General features: G+C 37.0%; 2 protein-coding genes across 5 annotated transcripts; one reads left to right on the plus strand and one right to left on the minus strand.

The window, feature by feature from the left end:
- Nucleotides 1–1,200: 1,200 nt before the first annotated feature.
- Nucleotides 1,201–11,619, plus strand: LOC122877680. 2 transcript variants are annotated; one of them, XM_044199555.1, is made up of 15 exons: nucleotides 1,201–1,666; nucleotides 3,126–3,296; nucleotides 3,528–3,599; nucleotides 4,182–4,300; nucleotides 4,909–5,071; nucleotides 5,302–5,427; nucleotides 5,897–5,940; nucleotides 6,041–6,140; nucleotides 6,301–6,515; nucleotides 7,316–7,496; nucleotides 7,775–7,858; nucleotides 8,466–8,611; nucleotides 9,001–9,235; nucleotides 9,412–9,521; nucleotides 10,710–10,845. In XM_044199555.1, exons 1-14 carry the CDS (start codon nucleotides 1,535–1,537, stop codon nucleotides 9,496–9,498), a joined length of 1,875 nt encoding a protein of 624 aa, XP_044055490.1. In that variant the 5' UTR covers nucleotides 1,201–1,534; the 3' UTR covers nucleotides 9,499–9,521; nucleotides 10,710–10,845. The 2 variants fall into 2 exon arrangements, with proteins under 2 accessions (XP_044055490.1, XP_044055489.1); XM_044199554.1 differs by having other exon boundaries at nucleotides 1,202–1,666; nucleotides 9,001–9,242; nucleotides 10,710–11,619.
- Nucleotides 11,070–16,963, minus strand: LOC122877681 (integumentary mucin C.1-like). Of its 3 annotated transcripts, XM_044199558.1 has the most exons (5): nucleotides 15,649–16,960; nucleotides 14,471–14,569; nucleotides 14,145–14,230; nucleotides 12,085–12,357; nucleotides 11,070–11,967 (listed from the first exon to the last, which is right to left on the minus strand). In XM_044199558.1, exons 1-5 carry the CDS (start codon nucleotides 15,710–15,712, stop codon nucleotides 11,770–11,772), a joined length of 720 nt encoding a protein of 239 aa, XP_044055493.1. In that variant the 5' UTR covers nucleotides 15,713–16,960; the 3' UTR covers nucleotides 11,070–11,769. The 3 variants fall into 3 exon arrangements, with proteins under 3 accessions (XP_044055493.1, XP_044055492.1, XP_044055491.1); XM_044199557.1 differs by having other exon boundaries at nucleotides 11,070–12,357; nucleotides 14,537–14,569; nucleotides 15,649–16,963; XM_044199556.1 differs by having other exon boundaries at nucleotides 11,070–12,357.
- Between the last annotated feature and the right edge of the window lie 3,480 nt (nucleotides 16,964–20,443).

A 20,443-nucleotide genomic window follows, 5' to 3' on the forward strand; every position in this document is an offset into this window, starting at 1 on the left:
ACAGATACCAATCTGCCTCCCTGTTTCATTTATACTGTCACAGCTGAGTGAAAACCTTGTATCTCTGTAATGTGAGATTTTTTTTCAGGAAGGCAGAAACATTTTTGTCACTCAAACAGCAAGTATTTTTTTATTTTATTGAAAAGCTATTTTATCCAAACTGCAGTCAATTAGTCCACCAAAACTGATTGTTTTGTAGTTTTTCTTATTCACTACTTCCTGCTTCCTTTAACTTGATTCTTATTTATTAAAGTGTTCTTCCTCAAGAAAAATCTGAAAACTCATGGTGTCATTCATGCCTTTGATGTTTCATCTGGTTTATGTGGAACTGTAAGTTAGTAAAGAATAGGTATTAAGTTTTTTGCTGGTTTGAGTGTGAATGCACGAAGCTGCTGAAGGTCAAAGGTTCCTTGTGTTGCTGCCTCAGTAGACTTACATTGATTACAGATTGATTTCAGTGTGTGGTTTGTTAAGTCACCACAGTTTCACGAGAGAGATGAGGTGCAACTTTAAACAAACACTTTTCAATTTGACCCAGAAAAACATGATTCACTGGTGTAGTATCTGCTATGTCTGCAAACTTAAGTAAATAGTAAATCTTGTATGTTGTTTTAGGCTGTTTGAATATAAAGTTCAAGAAATGTCCTCCTTTACTTGACTAGAAAAGACAGTAAAGTGTATAATTTTAGGGGTTATGGAGCATAAAAGTCCCAATTTATTAATTAAAATCTGTGATTTAATTTTCTAATCTAGTGTTTTGTAAATGTGGGATTACTTTGGGAACAAACATTGCGATAATGTTAAGTGATCAATTAAAAGTGACTCAGTCATCAGGTTAATGACCAAACAGGCCACAAATAATGTCTGAAGAGGGGTTGATTAATGAGATTAGTTGTGTATTTGTCTTTTCAATCTTGTTAATTGACCTTTAAACTCCACACCTGGCCTACATGAGCCATGTGAGATTCTTTTAAACACTTGAGTTCATTATGTAGAAATTGGAATCAACAATTGAAAAACTCCAACATCAACAAGCAAACATGTTGTAACTCTCAAGATACTACAGACGCAACCAGAGATATTTCACAAACCTCTCAACCAATGAGAGCTTCAGAACAGACCACAGAACCAATCACACCCTGAGCACAACTCTGAGCCAATCAGAGCTTTTTTTGTTGATAGATCTCAGCTTGAGGTAATGAGAGCTCAGCTGACTAGATATTTGGAAGGCCACCATCACCTAAGGAATATTTGGAGGTTCAGCTGATTGGGAGGGGAAATAGGTACCAGGCATGAAAACAATAAATAGGGACAAAAAGCCTGAGATCAAGCAGATAAAAAGAAATAAGGTAAAATAAAGGGAACAAGCAGAGGCTAAAACAAGGGTAGGAACCTAAGACAAAACACAAAAAGGACAGTGCTTAAGTAAAAGAAGAGTGAAAAGGAGATTTTTCTGACAAGGAGTGGAACAACAAAGTAGAGTAAAACAGTAAGAATTACAGGAGATACAAAGTTTTAAGTTGTATCAGAGAGGATGAAGTTGAGCGAGAGGAAGGCGGCGTTGCTGGCCATCACAGAAAACATTGAGATGGACTTGTTCTCTTCAGTGGAGATCTGCATGGCGATATCAACACAGGATAAGGAGGAAGAATGCAGCTTTGAAAAGGTATGTCTTCTGTAACACTGCAGCAGGGCATGCAGCTTGAATGGCACTTTGAAGAAATTAAAACCACAAGAAAACTGTGGTGATCCTCAGACTGCTATTTGATGCCTTTTGTGTTTAGTAACAGCCTTGTCTAATTCATAGAAAGTCCAAATGGCATGTTCTGCAGGTAAAACCCCTCAAATACGACCACTTACCTTCAGGCTGAAGCCTTATAAAAAATGTATTTCTCCCTGATTGCTGATTTTGTTTATGATTATGTTTTGCCATTTATAGTTAGGGTCATGAGATCTGTTAGGAATCTATATAGTAGGATCTATGGTAAATGAGTGTTAAAAATTGAGTGGAGTGAGATTAGATACTGCTGATTCCTTTTCAAATGGATCACTGTAAAGTACACGTGACTGGTCCACATGAGATATCACAGAGTGATAGTATTTAAAACTTAGTTAGCTGATGTTATAGTAGCAACAACATATTTTAATTAAACCTATTAATGAAAGTCCCATTAACACAAATAAACATATTTCCTCACTTAGTTTATAGCCAGACTGTCTGTCTGATAACTGTATACAATGAGGTCTGCAAATGGCAATGTTTCTGAAATATATATATATATATATATATATATATATATATATATATATATATATATATATATATATATATATATATATATATATATATATATATATATATATATATATATATATATATATATATATATATATATATATATATATCTATATATATATATCTATATATATATATATATCTATATATATATATATATATATATATATATATATATATATATATATCATAAAGTCTTAGCTGCTAATGTGTTAAAATCGCAGGAAATACGACCAAATGGCTAGATATTTCTCAGGCAGTGGATCCCAACCTGGGGGTGGCAAGACAAATATGAGAGGTCAAGTGATTGATGATAAATATAAGAGGATAAGAAAACAAAAAAAACATATTCCTGCAGGTAATGCATATTTTTAAAGATTCTAATCTTTGTTTTTTTCTTTGTGAATAGATTTTACCTCTAAAAACAAACAAGGGGACAAATGGTCACTCCTGGTGTTGAGGTGTCACAAGTAGACATTCTTTTTGTTTTAAGGGGTCACAAGTCAAAAAGGACTGGGGACCACAGCTCTGTGTGTGTGTGTGATTTGGGTGAACTGGCCCTTTTTTAAACCATAAAGATTCCTCATTATAACAGCGTATATACCATGTTTTAGTACAAAATTACAAAGTACTTGACAAAGACTGAAACAAGAAACAAAGGTAGTTGGAAACTTCATGGTTTTGCTACAATCAACTGTTGCAACCAACAATAATACCATGCCACTCTTTCAGTATGCTCCCTGCATATGGAGCATCACTTCCCTTTTGGGGATTATTTGTATGTTCATGCACAGTAAACATCTTCCTCTTCCTTTTTTTTTGAACCCAGAGACACCTGGAGCATCCTCTGGTCCCTGACTGTGAGGAGGAACCAGAGCCGCAAGTTCAGACCCAACCCAAGCAGCCGGCCAAGCCTGAACCAGAGCCTCCCGCTAAGGAAGAGGCCAAGCACTGCCCCCCTGTCCCAGGATTCATGGAGGAAATTGAGATAGAAATGGAGGTTAGTAAATATGAAGGACCTATGTAGGTAGGTTAATAAGTAAATAACTTGATAGAATTGAAGTGAAAGACAATCCCACCCCCACATATTGTAATACTGTGGAAATTTAAGCTTAGGAATGAATTACAAACTCTCTGCAAAGCAGCTGTTTGTTTAGCATGTGACATCTGCATTTTTCAAGATAACAATTTCCAAATAGCTAATTTTCTTGCTTTCCTTCCCACCATGCAGGTGTTTCCTCCCCTCAGAGTGCCTGAGCGTGAGCTAATGATGAAGTCAGATGATCTTTCCATCATGACCCCGGTACATCACCTCAGGTTTTTTGTCATTTCCTGATCAGCAAGTTTTGAATGATGACCGCTGTAACCACTGAGAAAAGTTTCAGTCTTCTCTATCAGTCAGTGTGTTGCATATTGCAGTGTGCAATACAGATAGTACAGATAGATTTTAAACTTTTAAATCAATATGGTACATGTCTGCTCACATGTGTTAGAATATGGGCTGCATTTGCATGTTTGATTTATTGTTTTCCCCCCCCATTTTTCTGGGGGTTTTTTTGTTTTGTTTTTTTGTTTGTTTGTTCCTTTTTTTTCCCTTTAAAGTTATGTTGTCTGTTGTTGTTTTTTATTGATTAATTTTTTAATCGGTTACCCGTTTAGTGATTTTTTTTTTTTTTGTTTGTTTGTTTGTTTGTTTTGTTTTTCTGTTTGAGGTTAAGATTCTTGTGCAATATGAAAAACTGTGAGAGGACATAGTTAATAGTTGTGATTTATCAGTATGTGTAATCTAGCTGTCTGTCTGTCCATTTACTTCATTTTGTGTGTTGCTCGGTGCTTCAGCAGCCCGCAAATGTTGTACTGTGTAATGTTGTACTGTGTGCTGCAGCTGTCCCCAAACAAAGTTAGTTATCTCAAATGGAAGAGACTGACTCCGCAGAAGACAGGACTGGTGGTCAAAGATGTGGTCTGTCTACCTAGAGGACACTACCTGGCACAGCTGGAGAGGTGAGAGGTGTTATTGTAGTGGTAGATCATCTGTCCTGTCCATGTGTCTTTCTAAGCGCTACTTGGCTCAGTGATTTAATGGTTTGTTTTTGCTTGTTGGGGCTAGTCTGCAAAGACTGTTCCACAGCAAAATATTTTAACTATATTGGTATGACATTTGGTTTGGATATTCATGGTTCTATTTGATGATTCTTAATATTTTGTGACCCCTTTTAACCTTTTCTCCGTCACCACCATTAGTCAGAACTCTGTAGTCCATGATAAGGCTTGAAACTAAAGGCCAGGTTTCCGTGAAATTTGCTGTGGATATTCATGGTCTTGAGAATTTGGACACTCTAAACATTTTTCTAGTGCCACCATTAAGCCAAAATGTTAATTTAGTCCACAGAGATATCAAATAAGTGAATTGCCATTCAAATTTCAATTTCAAAACATGTTCACTGAAGCAGCTTGTGTGTTCTTTCAAAAGTAAGGATTACAGCAACATATTTACACAATTAAATTTGTGACCATGGTAACATAATACATAATGCTAAATTGCTTATACGTATAGATATTATCCAATAAAAATATATCTATGAAGTAAATATTCCTTTCTGTTCTTCCAGATACATTGTTCCACGAAACAAAGAACGAGCAGCTCTAGTAGCCATGGGAATGACTGCTCGCATCACCATTGACTGTGGTTGGTCGGCCAATCAGATGGAGAGTCGGTTGGCAGCGCTCTTCCGGGAGCGGTTTGTAAAACGGTTCTCCTTCACATATCTACAGGTGCGTGCGTAGTGTATTTCTATCCCTGTGAATATTTTACTGGTTCTTTCCTTCTTTTGAGGTCTAAGAATTAAGATTTGGGCTACAAATTATTATTGAATTTAGGATTATGCTTAGTTTGCCACAAAGTAAATCAAATCTGAAAGTGAATCTGGTGAAAAATGACAAGTTTCCCCCCAATTTTCCCACATTTTGGTAAGTTTATATCTGATGGTATGTGTGGTTTCCAGTGTGTGCAGGGCTCCAGGGTGCTGTTTGTCCCAGACACGCCTGCAGAGGGCTGGACTGGAGAGCAGGTATTAAGGATCTCTGGACATGGTGCTTTGTACATCCTCAGCCACCAGGACTACCTACAGGTAAACCACAGCTGCTCTGTGTTTCTCTTTTACGCTACATTTCATTGTTGCCATGTTAGTCGTGGAGGCTTTCGTCTGTGCAATAAACCTTTCAGCAATTATGATTCTTAAAGTAACAAATTTGATGTGACCCATTTTCATATTACCTCCGTTTTTGTTCCCATTGAATTGAAATCTTCCTCTATAACTTAATCACAAATTAAAGACATTAATCAATTCAAAGAGTCTGATTCATGCTGCACATGTAATACATTTGCTTCCCTAAGAGTAGAGCCATAACTCCAGTTGTATTGCCATCTGCCTTTTGGTATGTGATGTGAGTGCACTTACAGATATGGATACAGTGCTATGGTATTGCATAAAAATAATGGATGCAAGAGTGTTTGGTTTCCCTTTTTATGTTAATACTGTTTTCAGTAATGTATTTCTTCCAGTAGTGCATAAAGTTAAAATACTCTTCCCTCAACAGGCAGAATCTGAGAGGTCAGCAAGTGAGACACCCGAGGTGAACAGGTAAGAAAGCATTAACTGTTCCTGCGAAGAAACATTTAAAAATGATAAATGGCGAACCATAAAACCGAATTACGAATGTATATGTGATGTCTCTTGTAAGGAAGGAGTTTTGTATAGAGGCCAGCACAGAGAGCTGCCTGGATGAAGACAATCAGCTGGGAAGACAAACCGAGCCTCATGTTGGCAGCACCACAGAGGAGGTGAGTTTATTTCACTCACAGCAGAAAAAGTATGAATACAGCAACTTTTTGACCAAATCCTAAAAATATTTGATTAGTCTAAGAGATTCTATGATCATTAGAGAACAGAGAGGACAGCATTTTGTCTGTTTCCCTTTGAACCTGTCTATGTGGTGTGCAGTTCACACTTGACCTGGACTCCATCCTGAGATTGTTCAGACAGGAGAACATGAATCGAGACATAGAAACCCACATCCAGGTGAGGAGGAGAGACCTGCTCCACAGCGCTCTGAAGGCGGTGAGGAGGCCGGGCTTCTGTTTCAGGATGACACCCATAATCTCCTTCATTGGAGAGGAGACTGATGGCCATGAGGGACCTCTCAGAGAGTTCTTCAGGTTATGATTTTTTTTTTACCTAACATTTTGCCTGAAGCACACGTGCTGTATTTTTATTGGTGATTTCCATCACACGTCCTAACTTAACTGTGAAATATAAACAGAGCTGTCAATATTCTCTGGTGTTCTATACTCCTGCCAAAAATTTTTTTTTAACATGATTATGGCCATGTGTTTCAAAGTTTGGTTTTTAGGCTTTGAGAATAAATGCAGTTTTGGAGTAATAAAAACAGAATAATATCTTAGCTCTTGGCTTGATTAGTTTCTAGCTTGAGATCAAATATGAATAACTGTGTTTTTCAAACTGACATTTACATAATTTGAGGGAGAAACGGCTTGTGAAATGATTATCATCACAAAAAGACTGACCTCTTTAACATTTTGTCAATAATAAATACTGTATATATTGTAGGTTGGTAACATAATTAACAACAAATTTCCTCATCAATTAATTTGCTGACATATTCAAATGCTTGTGTTGTTTGACCAACAGTCCAAAACCCAGAAAATTCATTATTATTTACAGTGATATAAAGCAAAGAACAGCAGAAAATGGTCACATTTACATTTGCCTGAACCAGCAAATGTTCAGCATTTGATTTTGATAAATGACAAAATAATGGCAAATTATTTTCTGTTGATCAACTAATTGATTAATCGACTAATTGTTTCAGCACTAGTGTGTTGTTTTGGGGAGGAATTTCATATTTAATCTTTATAATAGTACTGTACATCAGATCATTAAAGTATAATCTTAGAAAATCCCTGACAAAATATATTTTTAATTTCTTCTCACACAGATTGACTTTACTGGAGCTGCAGCAAAGTTCTGTGTTTGAGGGTCTTCCAGGGCGTCTGTTCTTGACCTATGACCTCACAGCTCTTGAAGACTGGAAGTATTACGAAGCAGGCGTTCTGATTGGCTGGTCTCTGGCTCAGGGCGGGCCTGGACCTCGTTGCTTACACCCTGCACTCTACCAGGTTGTGTGCATGTGTCTCTCATGTAGATACTTGCCTGAATTGTGGCATTGTCTGAGATTCTTGTGGTTGATATTGTAATTCCAACTTTCAAGCCAAGTGCTCATTTTTGTGGTGTTTCTGCACTGCACTTCCCACTTCCTTGTGTGTGTGTCTGTGTGTGTGATACAAAACGAAAAGCCTTGAATAAAACACATTGTAAATTCTGCCTAGCAGCTGTGTTGAATTGTAGTTGCATGCTGGAATTGTCTTCATCATTGTGTTGTATTTTTTTGGCACAGTTGATGTGTGGCCAGAATCCATCTTTGGAGGACTTCAGCTGGAGTGACATTGTTGATGCTGAAGCACAGATCCGACTGCAACAGGTAGCACACACATAGAAACTTCACACACCTGTACTTTGAACCGATGAAATAAAAAAACTAAGTGTAATCTACTTAAGATTGCTGTGATCAATGTGATGCACTCTGCTGTCTATCATTATAGACAGTTTGTTTAGTAATTTTAATATAAACAAAAGCCTATAAAACACAACTTTATGTGGTCAAATAAAAACTTCCATACAATACAATTCTGGCACCACATACAGATAACACAATTACTAAACAATATGTTTATGTTCCAAAATGTTTAAGAAGGTATGAAACATGAATAAAGATTTTATTTTTTGTGCCTTTTTTTAAAATGGTGAATTAATCCAGTGTTTATGTGTATGGATGAGCGACTGTTTTCCCGATTTTTAATTTTCACTGTTCCACCACAGTAGAGAGAAACTGACCACAAACAGATTTACCAAACTGGTTTGCTTCTAGCCGGGACCTCTAACCTCTAACCTCTGTTGCATGTCATCCCCCCCCGTTTTCTGTCACCTCTCAACTGTCCGTTATCGAATGAGCAAAAATGCCCCTAAAATTTAACCTGTGCATTGGTATGCACATGCACACAAATAATGCTCCTCATCTCTTCTTATAGCTGCATAGTTGTACTGATGTGAAGCTGCTGTCTCCCAGACTGTGTGACTGGGTGTCAAGCTGCGGGGTCCCTGGAATCTATTCAGCCCATTCTGATGGAATACCAGCCATCTATAGCCGCCTTGTCAAACATTACATCTATCACAGGTAGGACATGTACACACAGATAACACACATGCATTCACACACTTGTGATTTATATCCCATTCACTAGTTTGAGTGTTTTGGGGGATTTTTTTGTTTTTTGTTTTACATTTTTTGATTGATTTAATTTGAGTACTTGTTGCCCTCTGATCTTCTGTCTGTAGTTCTTTTATTTCCATTTGTAATATACAGTATTCATATATTTATGTACTATATGAAAGTCGTCTATTGTATCAAGTTCAGCTGCCCTGAAAGTGAAAAAATTAGTGCTGTCTAGTTCTTAAGCCTTTTTTACACACAAACACTCAAACCAAATGGCATCTGATATATTAAAAAAAAAAACTGTTAGTGAGCCAATGAAACAATCACTCAGTCCCTTTGCTATACTTCAGGGTGGCCAGTATGATCTCCCAGTTCACCGAGGGGCTGAACAGCTGTGGTGGATTGTGGAATACGGTACAGTCTCACTGGGAGGTGTTTGTGCCAGTGATGACAAGTGCACAGCAGCAGCCTCTGACCCTGGAAGAGTTCAAACAACTTTTCACTGTCAGCTACAGTCCCCCAGACAGCCAGCCAAGGGCTGCTGAGGAGGCAACAGTTGGACACTGGGAAACAGTCCTCACCTTGGTCAGTGGTAAGAACAGAGGGATGGATGGAGGATGGGAATGAAGACTATAAAGACTCTTGTGGTTCTTGTGTCAGGCACTGAAAGAGGAAAGAAGTTTTAAAGTGATATTAAGATAAGAGCGTTTCAGGGTTTACTATGAGAACATTTTAACTAAACTGTCCGTGTGCACAATCAGATGGTCAGGCAGATTTTTCCTTTGAGGACCTCCTCGCCTTCATCACAGGAGCTGATCGTCTGCCTCCTCTTGGGTTCCCCAGATTGATCTCCCTACGTTTTTACTCCCAGGTTGGTATCTATCAGATCAGCATAGGTCCAGATGATATGAAAATATCCTGAAAATGGAGCAGCTAATAGTGTGCTTGCTGAGAACATTGAGACTGAACTAAAGTTACAGTCTGTAAAAACCAAACAATCAGCTCTGTAGAGCTGAGGGGAGCTGCAGATGATGATCACTGATAGCAGATAATTGTTTGTGGGCTTGTCACTATGAGCGACAATTTTCACAAACATGTAGCAGTTTGATCCATTGTTTCCTTTTTCTTTTCAACAATTAATCATGACCTGGGTAGTACAGTATAATAGTTTATTTGCCATTTCTCTTTTAATGTTTGTTTTTTTTTTAATCTTTTTTTTAATTAAATTTTAATTCTAGGGAAAAAATGTCCATACCCAGCAGCAGTCAAGTACAAACTAGCTACAAACCCATACATTAACTAATACTTTGAATTTAATAATTAATTATTGTAAGCAAGTGAATACTTAATTGTGGTATTCAATCGTTACTCAGTATTTGATGATGACATTGAATTACCTCTGAATTTATAGCATTGAAGTATTTTACTGAAATTTCCAGGTCGTCATTTTAGGTTATGCAATTTCAAAAACAAATGGTTTTTTTTTTGTTTTTTTGGGTTCACTAATTCAGAAAATTCAAGCGTCCAGTATTCAAAAAACTGTATTCAAGTCAGAAACATTAGATGCTTAAATTGGATTGTTAAATTCAGACACCAAAATTCAAGATTAAAAATTCAAACTTGAAAATCCTGTCTACCAAGGATAAGCAATCGAATGTGACTGGAATCACTCAGACCTCTGTCCTATCAGGTTACGCTTTCAATGATCCAAGTAAGAGATGTTCAAATTAGTTACTGGAAACCCTGAACACTTGATTTTTCTATCTAGGTTAAAACATTATTTTTTTTAAATTTGAAATTGCAAAACTGACCAAATGGAATTTCATAGAGGTGAACTCAAACCATATAAATTCAGATAGATGGGTTTTAAAGTGAAATAGTCTTAATGCTATGAATTCTATCATTTAACAATAAGTACTCTTTGGTAATTTCACAATTAGGTATTCAGTTGCTTAGAAGATTCAAATTCATAAAGGCCTTTCTTTGCTTCCATGTGTTTTCTTCTGTCTTGAGATAAATCTTCATGTCAGATTTCTCTCACCTTGAATTCATTTTCCAGGATGCAAGCATGTCAGGTGTGCGTCTGCCCTACGCCTCCACCTGCGCTCTGGAGCTTTTCCTGCCGAGGGGAGAGGCAGGGGCTGCAGACCTGTTGATGCTGCTGAGCAGAGCCGTGCACGAGGCCCTCGGCTTTACACGTTTCCAGAGAGATGGAGATGGAGAGGTGATAAGCTGAAGTGGACGCCCTCCTGGATACTTGACGTCTTGCTGAAGCCAACTTTGTGGAGCTAGGATATGAACAATGTGACTGAGAAGAAAGCAACCCCACAGATTTTGGTATAGGTGCTAGTCTGTGAGTAGTTTGTTACTAATTAGTCACTAAAACTCATGTGACCTAATGAGTGAGCTTAGACCAATATTTGTATTGTTTAAGGCTTTATTCATTCAGAGTCAGATGTATAATAGCAGCTGTGCACATACTGTAATTACTTTCGTGTCATGGGAACTACAATGTCTTTTTAGAAGAGTGGGAGGAGATGGTGAGCATAACAGGGGTTAGGAGTTTTGGCTATAGTTGATCAGATATGATTAATTGTGTTGACATACTATACTGTCATAGATGCATTCTTCAATTTAAGATTGTCATCCATGTTTTGTTTTGATCTTTTAATAGTTATTCCAATATACTGTAGATACTGCTTCCAAAGTCATGCACCTCCAGCACACATACATTTTCAGACTGCCTCTTTTTGACATCTTACAGAATAGCCAGTTTGAATACTGGAAATGTTTTACACAATAGCAAAACTTTCACTCTACTATCTCTTTTTGTATTTTCACATAATGTTTTAAAGCAGAGCTCGACAACTAATGTATTCATATAATTCTATTTGCTTTAAAATCAAATGTTGAATAAACTTTTCGAATGATTTATTAAAGAAAACAAAAAGCCGAGTGCTACAACTAGATATGTCTCTTTGATATCTCTTTGTCTTTCAAAAGGGCATAATACAACATAAAATAACATAATTGCTAATCTTGTGTTATAAATCTAGTGTTAAATCTAAGCAAAACCTATAATGGTTTGGCTATGACAGTGCAGAAATGGTCATATAGCCTTAAATGAAAATGTTTGTGGTACTTGGAGCTGCAGGTGCGGTAGTTCCAGCCGGAGTTGAGGTGGCTGGAGCTGCAGGTGCGGTAGTTCCAGCCGGAGTTGCGGTGGCTGGAACCCCAGGTGCGGTAGTTCCAGCCGGAGTTGAGGTGGCTGGAGCTGCAGGTGCGGTAGTTCCAGCCGGAGTTGAGGTGGCTGGAACCCCAGGTGCGGTAGTTCCAGCCGGAGTTGAGGTGGCTGGAACCCCAGGTTCCAGCCGGAGTTGAGGTGGCTGGAGCCGCAGGTGGCTGGAACCAGCCGGAGTTGTGGTGGCTGGAACCCCAGGTGCGGTAGTAGTTGTTGTAGTAGTGGTGTTTGGTGGTGTGGTTGTTGAGCTTAGGTTTGTGGTAGTTGTGGTTGTTATGGGTGTGGTTGGTGATGTTGTAGTGCTTGGGGGTGAGGTAACTGTGGGTGTGGTTGTTTGAGGTGTAGTTATTGTGTTCAGGGATGTTGTGGTGTAGCTTGGGACTGTGGTTGCAACTCTAACCCTTTGAATGTTTGTCACGGTGACTGTGTGGGCTGTTCCATTCAGGAGCTGCTCACTCCTGAAGAACTAGATGGAGAGAAAACACAGATATTTACAGTGTTGGGCAGTAGTGGCGTTACTAGTTTGGTATGCCTATGTTCTTCTACATCTTTCATACTTTTTACACAATCACAGTTCAAAATTCATGAAATTTTCAGTACTTTTCTGAGTTTACAATGAGTGTTTATTGGGCGGACCAAACGGTCAGAGTGCAGAGGGTCTGTAAATTATTTTTTAAAACTCTTCTCTTCAATTTGCTGTCATTCCCACAATATTCACTTTTGTGCATAATTTATACATCAAAATAAAGAAAAAATTGTGACGGTCGCAAACGTGTAACTATGGAGTCAAACAAACTCACTCAGTTGCCACAGTCAGCTTCAAAGTAACACTAGTGCCAGCTGTACATGTGCATATTAACTGAGACCAGAAAGGGAGGCAGAAAAAGAGACATTTCTAATCTGCAGCTCAGCTAATTTGAAAATATAGAAATTTTGATTTGATGATATATATCCACATATTTTTGTTTAGGAGAAAAATCAACACACAAGTAAGATTACCAATTTGTGTGATGGAGATCTTTTAGTTATTGTCAGAATAACTTGCCAACCATGGTAGTCTGTACAAGACAGGCCTCAGTTTTTCCCCTAACCTGAGTCAATTGCAAGTTGATTAAGACTGCAGAAAGTCTACTTAAAAAGTTAGCAAAAAGCTAAAAGTAAAGATACTGTAAATGGTTGATACAACCAGTTTCTGTCACTCCAAATGGCAGTAGTACAATGGCAAACCTGGCCAAAACTACTGAAAAATACCATTGAATAATATCATAAAGCCATCCCATCTATCAAAGGGGTACTTAAGCCCATCTGATAGGGCTGTGGTGGTCCGTCTGACAAAAAAGGTTGGGAACAACTGTTGTAAGCGACATTCACTGCCACTAAATGTCACACTAAAGAACCAGCATCTCAGACCAAAAAAATGGTCGCTACAGCCCACCAGACTCCATTGAGAAAAACATGCATTTTACTTTGCAGAAACCTGTAAAACACACTTCATTCAAACTGGACAGAAACAAAAACTCCTATTCCACAATTCAAATCCACCTCTGTCTCACACACAGAAACACACGCTAACAGCCCAAGATGGTGAAGACCTCCACACAAGCTAACATTACATTTACCCAAGCACTTTGAGTAAACATTGAGCATTTCTGAAGCTAAAACGCAATGGAGCTTTCTGCTGCGGTCAGAAACAATACTGTTAAGGATCGGTAAGTGACGCCACCGTCTGAACGGACATGTGTAGCAGACAGAAGCACTTCCTTATGACGGTGACATCACGTACCAATCTTTGGGCTGATGCTTACGACTCTGCTGCAACGGAATACAGACACACAAGCTTGAGTTTACACATTCAGGTGATTTCCGAATAAGTTAACACAAACATTTAATAAGCTAACCATCACAATCCAGTGCAGTCTGCAAACACCTATTCATTTTCTGCCAACCTACAGTGAAAAAAAATTGGTGGTTAGCTGTTGACAAGTTGCTGGCTGGATTAAGCGAGAGCAGACAGCACAGCAGTTTTATTGATCACTGAGATAGCATTGACTTGGAAAGAAGTTGGTTCAATGTAAAAAAAAAAAAAAAGAAGAAAAAAGTAGCTTTTATGTAGTAAGCTACTTTTGCCATGTTGCTGTAGCAAGTAGCTTGCCCAACGCTTGATATTTATATTGAGTGTATGCATTATCATTTGATAATGTGAGCTGAAGAGTCTTCACAAAACAGTTATTTTACACTTTCTGTTTTACATACCTGTTTAACAAGTTCAATGATGGTTCCATTGCTGACCTCTCCGTAGGAAGTCATCTTCATCTGTAGATGTGCCAGTGATTCCAAGCCTGTAGGGATTTAAAAAAATATTACATGTGGAAATTTATAAACTATTAACATTTTGGGACTTGTATATGTCAATGTTAAAATGATTCCTGGTAATTGCTACACGTCCTTGAACATACAATTATTGCAGTTCCATTACTAATGTTCAACATAACATAATCACTGAAGAAGAAATAGCTTTTAAAGTAGTCTTTTAAGCTTTGTCAGGGTGAGCTTCACTCTTCACTTTGCTTTCAGCTTACTTGTGGTGGTTGAAGCTGCAGTTGTGGTTGTGTGTGAAGTTGTAGTAGAAGTTGCAGTGTTTGTACCTGGGTCAGTGGTTGTAGTTCCTTGGGCTTCAACTGTGGTAGTTTAAAGAATTTCAGAAAAACAATCAGATCAAATACATATATCTCTTGTCATGTTCATCTTTATATGAGGACTTTCATCAAGGACTGGAAATTCATTGTCTGTCAGTTTGTACATCTGTCACCAAACAACTATTTTCATGATTGACATGGATTTTTGTGCGTACAGCCATGCTCTCAAAAGGATGATCCTAGTGATTTAGTTGACCCTACCACTTTAACTTGCGCACCAACCAATCAAGCCAAACTACCTAGTACATAATACAATATTGACTGTAAACTAATGTCCAGCTTAGAGATGGTTAGACCTTGACAGAGGTTATGAACGCTTCACTGTTCTATATGTGAGTTGTTGTTTTATATGCACCCTCAATTTGGAATTAATGTTTTTTGGGTTTTAGTATTAATCACAATCAGATATACTGTTTAGCAATATTAAATTCTCAATGTCTAACAATGCTTAAACTACTACAAAGTGCCTTTTCAACTTTTTAGCTTTGTTTAGTTTTTTTTCTAACTAAAAGTGAGAGTGGCACCTGACGCTGTCTGCCAGCCAGGAGTTATGTTTATGCTCTTGTTTATTATTCTCCAATGTCCTTGACAGAGGGCCATTCAGGCAGTAAATGTCACCTTGGAAATTAACTAAAGCAAATAACCAGCTCTATTGAACCTCCTCTAATTACTTCATTACTTATTTTGTTAAATTAATTGTAATAATTTAATTTTAAGACGATTCTGGCAAATAAATACATCTCATTCCAATTTTTGTTGTCTGATCTTGCTTTTGGTAAGTTATACTGTTGAAATAACTCAAATTTATTTCATTAGACTACAATTAATAGTGTTTTTAAAGGAGAAATCAATAGCAGGCAATAATAGAGCATATATTATTATATATTACAATATTTTGAAGAATGTAGAATGTAAAACACAGTCTGAAATACTTAACTTTTTGAATACTTAACACTACTACTGTCTCCAGTCTTCTCTGATACAATAAGGCATATTATAAAATATCATACAAACAATCAAAGCCATGAAGGTTATATAAGAAACTTATAATGAATACTTACTTTGTCCAGAGGATGCATGTAAATATCCAAGCAAAAATATCCAACAAAGAATTTTTCTTTCCATGATGACTGGTGTTACTTCTCACTACTCCAGGTACAGACAAGTAATTTGTCTGTGATTGCAAACTGTGCTCTGTTTTAAAATGACTCCTCCCTGAGCTATAGAGGGAGTGACAAGGCATAGGTGACACAGGATACTTTCATATAACCTGAAAAACCAGCTAAGTCACAGACACACAAAATACACAATATAATAGACACTACAAACTAAATCATAAAACACATCATACAATTGAAATAATCTGCAGTGACATTCCACAATGCCGAATTAGGTTGACAATCCACTTCTTTATGAATAGTTGGCAATTAGTTTAACTGCTGTATGGATCAGCTTCTAGTTAGTGAAATTACTCTTTTCTCAAAGGATGACAATTCACATTCTAAGCTATAGACAAGATGGGAAATGCTTAGTCAGAGTACATTATTTCAGTTCATTAGTGAGTCAGGATGTGTTTGATTTCAACACAGATAAAAGCTTAAAAGCTTACACAGAATGTGCTACCAGTAACAGAAGGTATTTTTAGAACTACTTTTGCTGGTATCAAATAACTAAATTAAATAGGGGGGGCACATTCCCATCAACATTGCAAGTTTTCCACAGTTAAAATGCCATTGGACTCTCATCAAGGTTGTCAAACAGGTTTCTTTATGTAATCCCTCTCTTCATCTGCTCTCTCTGCTTTTTGGTCAGTTCAAACTCTGCTATTTTATTTTAACTTTTATTATAACTTTTTTACTGTCATCACTAGTTTAATCACATCCACATGCTGGGAACTTTAAGCTCAACTCTAATAAAAACTGTGCAGATTCTTTACAACATATTTGCACTAAATATAGCAGATGGTTTTTGCTGATGTGTGTTGTTGTGTGTTACTACATTCACTGAAAATTGGAAATTCTTGTGCCTGTGAAAGCTCAGTTGGCTAGTAAAGGCTGTCTGTAGGACTAATTTGTGGTAGGATATTTCATTTTTAATGTAATCGGTATAAGAGGAGCTACTGTGGTTTATTATAGCTGATACATTTTTGCATTTGATTTAGAATTCAGTTCAATTTTAAACTCTTATTGAATATCAACAATGGATCAAATGACTGAAGGAGTGGTAAAGCGCTGTTTAATTCAATTCCAACTTAAAGGGGAACAGTTTTCTATGTGTAATGTGAAACAAATTGCTTGTAGTGATGAACCCACATCATTAAAGATGATTATAAATTGATAATTGATGATTATAAATTATTAATATAAAGTAGACAAAAAATGATTAATGCAGGTTTAACATCTTTTTTGAATAATGTGATATTACGTAGATCACTGCTTGTTAATGCTTGTTCTATTGTGTGTGGTACAAAACAAAAATCCTTAAATAAAACATATTGTATATAATGCATAAGTTGAATCTCCTTTAGATTGCTATGATGCACACTGCTGTGTATCATTATAGTTATTTTAGTGATTTTAATATAAAACTATAAACAATAGTCTATAAAGCACAACTTTAAGCGATCAAATAAAAACATACATACCAGACAATACAATTCTCTCACCACATACAGTAAATAAAATTACAAAACAACATGATCATGTTATAAAATTTTAAGGAATGTATGCAACATCTATACAATTTTCTTTTCTGTGCCTTTAAATGATGAATTAATCCAGTGTTTATGTGTATGGAGAAACAACTGTTTTCCATATTTTTGGGTTTGTAATTTATTCAGTTTTTTATTTACATTGTTCCACCACAGTAGAGAGAAACTGACCACAAATAGATTTACCAAATGCTGTTTGCTTCCAGCCTGGGACCTTTGTTACATGTAATTTCCCATTTCTCTCACTCTTGTTTTCTTTGACCTCTCAACTGTCCGCTATCGAATGGGCAAAAATGCCCGTAAAATTTAACCTGTGCAATGCGGTGGTGTGCAGATACACACTATTGAGCATGCATAGTTGTACTGATGTGAAGCTTCTGTCTCCCAGTCTGTGTGACTAGGTGTTGAGCTGCGGGATCCCTTGAATCCATTCAGCCCATTCTGATGATTATAATATACAATATACATACAATATACAATATAATACAGTATAATGGTAGTATATTTTCCGTTTCCCCCCAAATATTACATCAGCAGTTAAACATGTTGCATCCAGAGCTAATGACTACAGAAAACTATGATAATGTAATACCCAACGTTGTAGTGGAATATATTACAAAAAATATTGTTTGATGTTTAATCCCTTTAGAGGGACATCTTGCTACATTTTGGCACATTACCACATAACTCCAAATTATCATATGCTACAAACCAATAAATGTCATGCAGTACTCCCCTCACTAGTCCAGTATTAACTAATACTTAGCTCAAGACACCGTTTTAAACTGGAATGTGCCTTAATGGAAGAAAAGATAGGCTGATAGTATTGGAATTTTTGTAAACAAGTGAATACATGACATTTAACCATTACTCAATATTTAATGATAGAATTTAATTACCTCTGAATCTATAACATTGAAGTATTTTACTGAAAACCATCTATCAGACTTTTTGTGGTTGAAATTCCCATCTTTGAAATTTCCAGAAGGTCATTTTAGGTTATGCAATTTCAAAAATATATGTTTTTGCACTCTGGTGTTCTTCCTGTTGTTGACACAGATACAGGAAAGTGAACTTAAAATGTGTAACCCTCATGGAGGAATTCTTCAAGATAATATTGTCATCAATGTTTTGTTTTAATCTTTTAATATTTATTACAATATACTGTAGATACAGATGTCAAAGTTGTGCACCTCCAAAACACAAATTGTCAGACTGCCTCTTTTTGACTGGTTTGAACACTTATTTAATTGCACATCTTGCATTGTGTCTCTGCTAATATTTATAATTTGATATATTGAGGAAATGTTTTACACAATTAGTAGCAAAATTCCGACTTGATATTATCCTTTTTTTGTATTTTCACATGTTTTAAGGCAGATCATGACAGTGAGTATATTTATATAATTCTATTTGCTTTCAAATCTAATGTTGAATAAAGTTTCTATCGAATGATTTATTAAAGAACACAAAGAGAGTGCTTTAAATATATGTCTCTTTATTCATCTTTCAAAAGGGCATAATACAACATAAAATAACATAACTGCTAATCTTGTGTTGTAAATCTAGTGTTAAATCTGAGCAAAACCAGAAGATCTATAATGGTTTGACTATGACAGTGCAGAAATGGTCATATAGTCTTAAGTGAAAGTGATTGTGGCTGCAAGAAAATGTCACACTAAATAATTGTTTTTAAAATCTAATATACATCAGAACAATAAATATACACTTTAGTACAAAAATACTGTCTTCATGTTCCGGATCCTGAATACATCACATTTTTTATCCAGTTCTATATATTCCACACCTATATGTCCAATACCAGGACAGGCAAGTTTACCAAATAGACAAGCAACTTAAAGATAAGATGGAACTTTATTTATCCACAGGGAAATTCTTGTGCAGCAGTTGCAGTAGGAAATAATGCAAATATGAAGAGTGCAAATATAAACCAAAAGGTGAAAGTATAGAAATATCAATAAACAGATATTCAAAATCCTAAATATACACATTGCCAAATATAAACAAGTTTCACGGCAATATGTTAAATTGCTCATATTTCAAGTTACTTCTTGAAATTATTGTTTGGGGATTATAGAGAGCAAAAATTGATCTTAATGTTGACTTGTAGAGACATTGTTAGATTTAATTTGACAAAATGATAATAAAGAGACATAAGAGGGGACTTAGCCTAAAATCCTGTGGTTAATCAAAAACACTTCTTGTGGTTTAGAGATATTGGTTGTAGATCACCACAGCACAGTACAATGGCATTTGATGTATTACACTCAAATTGTCAAAAACTCAAGAGAAACATCTCTTTCCAGATATAATGGTTGAGGAAACGGTTGAGATGACCTGCCCCTTCACATTGTGTTAAAACAATACCACCAGCACAACCTTGAATTAATGTCTTTGTACATTCAATAGTGAATATTTCTGTCTACATGCTCAGTGGTGTTGTAGTTGCAGGTGTAGTTGTGGTTGTTGGGGGTGTAGTATTGGTGCTTGGGGGTGTGGTTGTAGTACTTGTGGGTGTGGTAGTTTCTGTTGTTGTTATGGTGGCTGCAGATGTGGTGGCTGCAGATGTTGTAGTTGGAGCCCCAGTTGTGGTAGATTCTGCAGGTGTGGTAGTTGCAGCTGGAGTTGTGGTGGTTTGAACGCCACTTGTGGTAGTTGCCGCAAGTGTAGTAGTTGCAGCTGGAGTTGTGGTGGTTGGAACTCCAGTTGTGGTAGTTTCTGCAGGTGTGGTTGTTGCAGCTGGAGTTGTGGTGGATGGAATGTCAGTTGTAGTAGTTGCCACAGTTGTAGCTGTAGGTGTGGTAGTTGGAGATGCAGTTGTGGTAGGTGGAGTGGCAGTTGTGGTGGCTGCAGTTGTTGAAGCCGCAGTTGTGGTGGCAGCAGGTGTGACAGTTGGAGTCAGAGTTGTGGTGGATGCAACCCCACTTGTGGTAGTTGCCGCAAGTGTGGTAGTTGCAGCTGGAGTTGTGCTGGGTGGAATCACACTTGTGGTAGTTTCTGCCGGTGTGGTAGTTGGAGCTGTAGTTGTGTTGGCTGCAGGTATGGTAGTTGGAGTCACAGTTGTAGTAGATTCTGCAGGTGTGGTAGTTGCAGCTGGAGTTGTGCTGGTTGGAACCCCAGTTGTG

This window comes from Siniperca chuatsi, linkage group LG6 (genome assembly GCF_020085105.1).
Source record: "Siniperca chuatsi isolate FFG_IHB_CAS linkage group LG6, ASM2008510v1, whole genome shotgun sequence".
Lineage (NCBI taxonomy): Eukaryota > Metazoa > Chordata > Actinopteri > Centrarchiformes > Sinipercidae > Siniperca > Siniperca chuatsi.

Coding starts and splice junctions, on each gene's coding strand:
- LOC122877680 (XM_044199554.1), top strand. CDS start 1,535: ATGAAGTTGAGCGAGAGGAAGGCGGCGTTGCTGGCCATCACAGAAAAC. Junction 6,516..7,315: donor CCTCTCAGAGAGTTCTTCAG/GTTATGATTTTT, acceptor CTTCTCACACAG/ATTGACTTTACTGGAGCTGC. Junction 7,497..7,774: donor TACACCCTGCACTCTACCAG/GTTGTGTGCATG, acceptor TTTTTGGCACAG/TTGATGTGTGGCCAGAATCC.
- LOC122877681 (XM_044199556.1), bottom strand. CDS start 15,712: ATGGAAAGAAAAATTCTTTGTTGGATATTTTTGCTTGGATATTTACAT. Junction 14,570..15,648: donor ACATGCATCCTCTGGACAAA/GTAAGTATTCAT, acceptor AAACTACCACAG/TTGAAGCCCAAGGAACTACA. Junction 14,231..14,470: donor TGCAGCTTCAACCACCACAA/GTAAGCTGAAAG, acceptor AAATCCCTACAG/GCTTGGAATCACTGGCACAT.